The sequence below is a fragment of the Aspergillus brasiliensis genome (genome assembly GCF_001889945.1).
Source record: "Aspergillus brasiliensis CBS 101740 unplaced genomic scaffold ASPBRscaffold_9, whole genome shotgun sequence".
NCBI classification, from domain to species: Eukaryota; Fungi; Ascomycota; class Eurotiomycetes; order Eurotiales; family Aspergillaceae; genus Aspergillus; species Aspergillus brasiliensis.
The window spans coordinates 453,575-461,562 of NW_027137450.1; the positions used below are offsets into that span (position 1 = coordinate 453,575).

At 51.3% G+C, this 7,988-nt stretch overlaps 3 protein-coding genes across 3 annotated transcripts; 1 reads left to right on the forward strand and 2 right to left on the reverse strand.

Moving 5' to 3' along the window:
* Positions 1 to 299: 299 nt before the first annotated feature.
* ASPBRDRAFT_208627 (uncharacterized protein) lies at positions 300 to 1,629 on the reverse strand. The gene is made up of 2 exons (XM_067621836.1): positions 1,444 to 1,629; positions 300 to 1,347 (listed from the first exon to the last, which is right to left on the reverse strand). Exons 1-2 carry the CDS (start codon positions 1,474 to 1,476, stop codon positions 637 to 639), a joined length of 744 nt encoding a protein of 247 aa, XP_067477170.1. The 5' UTR covers positions 1,477 to 1,629; the 3' UTR covers positions 300 to 636.
* A 342-nt stretch (positions 1,630 to 1,971) lies between these two features.
* On the reverse strand, positions 1,972 to 5,061 carry ASPBRDRAFT_645339 (uncharacterized protein). The gene is made up of 2 exons (XM_067628477.1): positions 4,015 to 5,061; positions 1,972 to 3,965 (listed from the first exon to the last, which is right to left on the reverse strand). The coding sequence occupies exons 1-2, from the start codon at positions 4,933 to 4,935 to the stop codon at positions 2,130 to 2,132; spliced, it is 2,757 nt and encodes a 918-aa protein (XP_067477171.1). The 5' UTR covers positions 4,936 to 5,061; the 3' UTR covers positions 1,972 to 2,129.
* A 1,307-nt stretch (positions 5,062 to 6,368) lies between these two features.
* ASPBRDRAFT_645363 (uncharacterized protein) lies at positions 6,369 to 7,150 on the forward strand. Its single transcript, XM_067628478.1, has one exon. It carries the CDS (start codon positions 6,593 to 6,595, stop codon positions 6,992 to 6,994), a length of 402 nt encoding a protein of 133 aa, XP_067477172.1. The 5' UTR covers positions 6,369 to 6,592; the 3' UTR covers positions 6,995 to 7,150.
* The last annotated feature ends 838 nt before the right edge of the window (positions 7,151 to 7,988 follow it).

Genomic DNA, 7,988 nt, shown 5'->3' on the forward strand with positions numbered 1-7,988 from the left:
TGATGGATATGATGCCTCGATAGTAGTATAAGACGGGGCTCTTGTATATAGGAAAGGAGATTATAATGATATATCCAAATAGGAAGCTCGAGGCCTGCAATGAGATGACCTGGGGAGAATCAGGAACAAGGAGAAGACGAGTAGGGAGAGTCCTTTTATATCCATTTGAGAGGCAGTGACGGTGATAATGAAGCGTGAAGTGTGAACGTGAAGTACGTGTTGAGACGTGAAGTTGGTGTTGATCAGGCAGCGGGATTCACGTATCTAATTCATCGCAATCGCTGAGTCGTCACTGCTATACTGCTTAGTCGTCACTATCGCAGCGCCGTGACAACCGAGAAGCCTTTCACCTTCGTATCATTCCCGTATGAACCTTCTCTCATTCGATACTGGCCCACACCGAGAACCTCTTCACCAGTGAAGTGCTGCTGCATGAACAGAGTCACGAATTAAACCAATATATTCAACAACATACACAAAGAAGTAAGCCACTACTACCACACCAGCATTAACCCTAAGACACACGATAAACACACCGGGTATATCCATCCATCCATCACTGCCACCACCCCTATCACCATCCATTAACCACCCCCAAACCATGATACTCCCTATTGTCACAGCAAGTATCAACAATTACCTCCTCCCCCCAGCAGCACTCCCACTCCCACCCGCCCCAGCACCCCCATGATGGGCATCATGCACCACACAAAGCAAGAACTTCCTATCCGGCACGACCACAATCTCATGCTTCTTCGTCCTCAACCTCAACAACTTGACCTCATCATCGCTCTCTTCCTTCTCTCCAGCACCACCAGCACCAGAACCACTTCCCCCATCCCCAGGCACCCCTCCATTAACCTGTCTAACCACCGCATCCCCATCCCCATCATCCTCCGCCCCAGACAGCGCAAGACTAAGTTCCGACGCACTAGCCACAAACGCAAAAATATGCGCCGCTAAAGCCTCGCCCTGCGAAGGCTGATACGGTTGCGTTGCCCCTCCTCCTCCTTCTTTCGGTTGTTGCTGTTGTGGCTGTTTCGTCGACGCGGGTTGCGTGGCATCCGTCTCAGTGGGTGCGGGCTCCGTTCCAGCTTCATTTTCGGTCTGCGGCTCGGTCTCGGTCTCGGTTCCGTCTACAGCAGTGGTAGTATTAGGTGCAGAGATGGACTCATTGCGCGGTGATTGCTGTGCAGTTGGGGGAGAAGGAGGAGGTGTTGGTTTGGCATATAGCCCGGTACTTTGGATAATGGAGCCGTCTTTGCGGGAGAGGATGAAGGTGGATTGGACGCCAGGGCGGGAGGTGAGGTGCGAGAGGAGGGCGGTTACATGTTGAGGAATTTGTGTCTATCCCATTATTGAAGTTAGACTGTTGTTTGCGGGTATGGAGTTTGTTTGTTGGTTGGTGTGAGGGGGGGAAGAGGGGGAGGGGAAAGACCGTACTGTTGTTGTTGTCGGTGGTGGTAGAAGTGTCATTGTGTTGTTTGTTGGGAGTGGCTTTTGGTGAGTGTGTGTGGTGGGAGTTTTGTGTATGGGTTGGAGGAGAAATCTATTATCGCATGCTTTTGTGTTGGATCGTGTAGCTGGTGTAGAGGTTGGGAGTTTCTTGGTTTGGTAGGAAGTTGGGAGTTGCGCTGGTGGTGGTGATCAACAATTCTCCGGAGTTGCGCTGGTGCGTGGCCTTAGGTTCGAGCCGTGGTCTTTGCGCTCGCTGCTTTGGACTGGAGCACAACTCATCATGAAACTACACGGTGGACCCCTTGCGGGTCTCCTTAGAGAGTTACAGTATTATCTACTGTTTGGCAATGAATAGTTTCGCTCAATATATATGAAATTCTCAATTGCATGAGAAGCGACTCTTAGTAACGATGGTGTTGCGAATGTTCGAAGCATGATAATAAGAAATAGAGTATGTTCATTCAAAATGAAAGCGGACTAATTGAAAACAAAGTGGTATCGTGCAACAAAACAACATAGGAAAATATCTGCAAGTAACAGGGAATGACATCGAAGACAAGATCCATCCACCAGGGACGCGCATCAATCCTCATCCTAAGATCGGACATCTCAAAGAGCGTGGGAAAAAAAAAAAACATCAACAATCGCCATTACACCATTTGGCATCAACTTCAGGACATCTGAAAGCTCTCAGGATTCGACCTTTCGGACATCCAGTCCATATCAAAATCTTCAATCATATCCTCCAATTCCCTTACATTCTCACTGTCCTCTGTATCGTAGCTTCCCCGTCTGCTGGAGACCGGGCTCGCTATCCAGCTGGTTGGACGGTAGGGTGGCTGCCGTCTGCGGCTGCGCCGACGGTCATCCACTATCGACTCATCCAAGCTAGAGCTGTTCGTAGACGAAAAAGACCGTCCTGTGGCGGGCGTGCTCGCCGAAGTAGATAGAGAGGTAGCAGATCCGCCAAGCAGGCTTTCCACATTGCCCACGTCCAACGCAGCCATGAGCGCCGCCTGGAGGATTTTGTTCTGTCGTTCAAGGTGCGCAATGCGCCCTTCAAGAGCCTTGATCGTGTCGTGGTGGGAGCTTCGTGAGTCCCGAGAATAATACGAGCTCTGAGTATGATGCGACTGTGGTGATGCCCGTCCGGAAGCACGAGTGCGGTGGCTTCCCGGCGACAGACAGTAGTCGGAAGACCGCCTGGTCGCGCGCATCTTTTGTGAGCGGTGCTCATTCATGGTGAGGGGTGCTGGTCTCATGCGTCGGCGTCGGCCAGAAGTTGGACGGGCTTGCTCCTGGCGCGCGCTTGCGCTGGTGCACTCGTCGTCGGAAGATGGGATGGGAATATCGGAGCGGCTCACAGTGTCCTGCTCCTTTCTCGCTCTCTCATGCGAAGAGGTCACGCTTCGAGTGCTACTACTCCGACGAACCGGGGCGTCTCTGTAGCCAGGGAGCAGCTGCGGCTCGGAATCCCTCGCCAATACCGCACTCCCTGTAAGAGGCGTGCTGCAGTAACGCTTGCCAATAGATTGGCTGATTTGATGTCGTGATGGCTTTGAGGGCGGAGGGGAGAGCGGCGGCGGAGATGGAGGGTCAGAGGCAACCTTTCGCTGATAGCGCATGTTGCGATTCGCCGGCTTTTCAGACTCAGGCTTAGGAGCTAGTGCCTCTCCACGCTCCTGAGTCATTACTTCTTCGAGTTCCTTCACATTCTTAGGAGACTGATCCTCTTCCTCCTCGCGAAGGGTCTCCGAATCCTTCAAATAGAGACGGCTCGCCGACATGTCTCTCATCTTCAATGCATGAACTCGTTCGGCTCGACTCTGTCCTGCCCGTACCAAGGGAAGGGGGTTAGACATGACCGTTGTGCCTGACTTGGCCAATTCATCATGCGCATGAGAGGCTTGGTTTCTCTCGTCCAACACCAGTCTCGCAAGAGGTGCAGACCTGCTAGAGCCGCTGCGATTATGAGCACCATTGGCTGCCGTTGATTCGGGCAGCGAAGGAAGGGGCCTCATAGGTGCTGGCAGGGGAAACGCATCGATTGTGCACATTGGCAGGGACGAAGGTCGGCGAGACCCTTTCTTCTGCGAATTCTTTTCGCTCGCCACGCCTGCCAAAGGCTCCCCGTCAGGTTTCCCAACATCAACAGAAGTAGTAGATTGGGTCGTCTCGGATACCTCCTGAGCACCACAGCCATCTTTGACTGTGGTGCTATCAGTCGGTTGGGGACATTCCTTCTTTGAATCCGTGCTATCATGCTCCGAATCGTGGCTCGCAGGGAGAGGCCTATTGAGAGCGAGCGGGCGAGCATTGGAGATGCGCCAGGCCCCTTTACTCGAATTGCGCGGGGGCATGGTGTCGGGGAAAAGCTTGAGAGAAGGAGTGGTTTGGCTCGTCGAAGTTGAGGAGCTTCCAGACGAGCTCGTGGCAGGCTTGTTGGCTGCCTCCGAGTCGATCACGAGACCTGGAGACTTTGCACCTTCATCTGGCTTGAGACCAGACTGCACGATGTTAGACGTGCATGATCAGAATCGCGAGGGATTTACCTACCAGGTCTTTGTCTGATGCCTTTCCATCGGTTGGCACATTATCCAGAGGCTTTGTCTCGGGTATCTTCTCTCCGCTGCTATCATCGTGAATGTTGAGGTTCGTCACGCCGTTGGGTTCAAGCGACGGTTCGAGTGACTGTTGCTCCTTGGATCCGGATGTAGTGTCGGTGACAGTAACTGCAAGAGCAGAGTCCTGGCTCCCGCGCTGTGCAGTTTCTTTGGCATCCTTTGCTGGCGTGGGTGGCTGGTACGGCGGGGGATTGGCGTCATCGAAGCGCGGGGGAATAGTCACCGCAGCCTCCACCAAAGATGTCAGCTCCCGTAGATCCAGCGCAGACAAGTGGTTTGTTCTAACCTCCGGTTTGTCCCTCTTTTCGAGCGGGTCCGTGAGCCACGGCTGTCCAATGCTTTCTACATCCCTTCTCGAGTTCGCCATGAAGCTGAGGTTGGAAATGGAGCGGGAGGAAGATCGACTCGAGTCCAGGCTTTTCTTGTGGCTCGACCGCTTGGGAGGTGGTGCTCCAGCCGGCACAGAGATATTCGTCGGCAAAAAGCCTCCTTCCTGAAGGGCCAGCAATTGCCGCGCGGACTCTTCGGCCTTGGTCCTGGGGTCGTTACTCTTCTTCGGGCGTTGGGCGAGTTGTCGAAGCCGTCTCTGGCCCGCCTTGAGCATCTCCCGGGCACCCGTGGATCCGGTGATTGGGCCTTGCGATTCGATGAACTTGGCGAAATCGGTTGCGTTCTCATCTCGCAGATCGAGATGTTCGGAGGATTGCATGGTATCCCGGGACTGCCGAGGTTCGTGTACCAGGGACGACATGGTGTAGGCGCTTCTGGAGGTATTCAGGGAACTCGGCCGACCAGTGGGAACAATTGGACTCGGGGCTATTAAGCTGTCATGGGAACCGTTGCTCTGCTGCATGGGACTTGCAGCTGCTCTCCAGCTGCTGGGTCTGTAGGCGAATCTCCCGCCACTCGGGTAGTCTGAAGGATGGTCAATGGCAACAACGGACAGTCAACAGTCTAGCCTGTCCGAACGTAAGGAATGGTGATCCGCTTCGAAGAACTGAGAGTATCCGACAGAAGGACAATGAGGGACATCCAAGCAATACTAATAGTTCACTCGAGGAGGGTTGTAGACAGACAAAGTAGTAGTGAAAGCGGGAATAGAAGTAATGATGCAATTGGTGAGAGACATGCATGTATGTATATACAAAAGAGGAGTGAAGGAATGCAAGTGCCAACGCCGGAGCGAGAAGCAAGCTATCCGGCAAAGAAAAGAAGAAAATAAAGGCCAGTCCAGGGGAGAGAGGAGAAGCCGGTTTTTATGAAGGGTTCACACGGAAATCTCGAGGAGCTGTCAGGCCCTTGCTGTTAGGAGCCGGGGGGGGTGGAGGTGTGTGCACTGTACTACACCCTGGTAAGGTGTGACGGGCTAACGATGTCCCCTCCGTATGTGGAGTTGATGCATCGTCAAATGACGAGCCTTCCTCGTTCCCGATAGCTTGAACGATAGAGTTGGATCTAGATAGTGTAACCGGGGCCTAAGAACAAGGGTGGCAGGCATTCAAGGGCCCTACAAGAACAGGTGAAAGGGGAGGGGGGAGGAGGGGAGCAAGCAAGGTTGGTGGAGTCATTATTGGTTGAACACCAAGGGAGACGGGGGAGAAGAAGGGACTACGAAGTCAGCGCGAGGATACTAATTAGTTAGTTACTGTGAAGCAGAGAAAAATAAAGAAAAAGAAAAAGAAAATCAGTAAATCAGAAAAAAAATTAGAAAGAAAAGGAAAGGATATTCTCAAAAAATAAAAATAAAGAATATCTTGGGGAAAAAAAAGAAAAAGAAATGACGAGCAGAAAGGATCCCAAACAACCAGAAAAAGGAAAGAAAACGTTAGAGAGGCAGTGATCGAGTCCGTGCCAGGCGCTCTCGATCGGGGGAAGGAGGCCGATGATGGCGTCGAATGACAAGAAGAAGCAGCCCAGCAAGCGACTATTTGCTCGGCTGAGCAGGGCTCCTCCTGTCAAGTCAATGATGATACATTGCAAGGCGCGCGCTCATCTCGCTGATTTTCGTCATCCATGCTCCTGGGATCGTCCAGGCTGCACTTCGTTAGCCCCGAGTCACTAGCCTGGAAGAAGAGCTGCTTTAGTTTGCATTTAGCTACTTTAGCTACGTTAGCTCATTAGTCCAGTTGGATAGATACTAGATTCCTTAGATAGCCGGGCCAGTTCGTTGGGGGATTTCCTGTTGGCCAGCTGCACAGAACCGGGGCTGCATTGAGTCAGGACCAGTTGATCCCTGTCAGACCAACAAATTGAATCAGTCATTCATCGATTTTTCTCTAGATTCTAGTGGAGTCTCTCCGGGAATTGTTTGACGGACTGGCCGTGCAGAGGAGAGCGAGAGAGCTAGAGAGAGCGAGAGAGAGAAAGCGAGAGAGAGAGAGAGCAATCCTGCGGGCTCTCGGATCGGCATTCAGCTTCCAGTCTCGTGTGACGTTGAAACTTGTCGCCGACTCCTGTCTTCAGCGGTTGCCAGCCAGTTATTCCTGCGAACCGTTACAAGTAAGGGATACATGATGGGGGATTGGCAGAGAGGGGGGAAGAAGAGGACTGAGAGAGGGGAGAGAGAGGATGAGGAGGGGAAAGGGAGAGGCGGAAGAGAAGGTCCAAGCTCTCTCTTTCTCTCTCTGTGTGTGTCTAGCTCTCTTTTTCTCGCATTTACTCATTCACTCACTCACTCACTTAGTTACTCTATCTGTGGCTCTCCGTCTCCTCCTTGGGGGGAAACCAAAGAGGATCAAGACAAGAGAGGGGTTCGAGTTGGTCCCGAAAGGCAGTTAACGGTTTGGCGAGAACAATCCCGAGAAGAGCAAAAAGAGGGATGGGATGAATGTGAGGTATCATCTGTGGATCATCGGCAGACCGTAAGGCATGGACCAAATTTAGGGAGAGGTCCAAGGGAAGAAGAAATGTGACAGATGCACAGACAAGATAGCCAAAGAAAGTGGGGATTGGCAAGTTCAAAAAAAGTTTCATGCCGAACGAATCAACCAACCAACTAGAAACTGGTCTGGTTGAGTAGTCCTCACTAGTCACTTTAGCAGTGGGTTGGTAGTTATTTTCACCCCCAACAATCACTCTATCTATCTATCTATCTACTTTAGATTAATTCAATTCAATTTATTTTTCTTTTCTCTATCTACTTAATTAAGTAAACCAAAAAGAAGAAAAAAGAGATAATCCTCCTCGGGATTCTATAGTAACAGACGAGGTTACACATCACATCCGGAACATGGCTTGGAAATGGGATGGATTCTGGATCCTCTCTTCCCTCCCTCTCATTAACTAATGATAGAAATTGTCGTGGTGGTCTGTCTCCACCCAACGCTCTTACGATCATCACTCTCCATTCATCCATCCATCGGTCACTCCTTCCCTCAGATTGTACGGAGTTCACGTAGGACAACATGAGACGCCCTTGCCGGTCAATCCCAGCAATTTGGGTCGATCATTACGAAGGAAGACCCTCCCCGGAGAGATTCTTATTACCGTCGTCGGGCAGTGAGTGAGTGAGGCACCAACAGATCAATAAATCGAAAAGTAACGGTGTAAATCACCACCACAAAACTGAACCTTCTCTCTCTCTCTCTCTCTCTTTCTCTCTCTATAGTTATCCCCTGCCTGTCCAGAAATATCACCTAAGCTAGCTCGGGAATCAATCAATGGAAGCAATCAATCAATCAATGTCTCCGGCATTCACTACTACTACTACTACCACCGACTAAGTACTACCCACGCAAGTAAGTAACCGATTGGGCGGTGATTGGAAGTTTAAAAAGTAGTTATTTCTTTCTTAACCATCTCCTCTTTTGATGAATGAAATAGCGTTCACGACTATCGACGGCAATGACGACCTGCCAAACAAAGAATGAGCCGCTGGGATAAGCACCATCAAGCTCTGCTTTCCAT

Bases quoted from the DNA above. Each gene is read 5' to 3' on its own strand.
- ASPBRDRAFT_208627 (XM_067621836.1), bottom strand. From the start codon at position 1,476: ATGACACTTCTACCACCACCGACAACAACAACA. The intron at 1,348-1,443 runs GTACGGTCTTTC...ATAATGGGATAG, and splicing joins CACCACCGACAACAACAACA to ACACAAATTCCTCAACATGT.
- ASPBRDRAFT_645363 (XM_067628478.1), top strand. From the start codon at position 6,593: ATGATGGGGGATTGGCAGAGAGGGGGGAAGAAGAGGACTGAGAGAGGG.
- ASPBRDRAFT_645339 (XM_067628477.1), bottom strand. From the start codon at position 4,935: ATGCAGCAGAGCAACGGTTCCCATGACAGCTTAATAGCCCCGAGTCCA. The intron at 3,966-4,014 runs GTAGGTAAATCC...AACATCGTGCAG, and splicing joins AGGCATCAGACAAAGACCTG to TCTGGTCTCAAGCCAGATGA.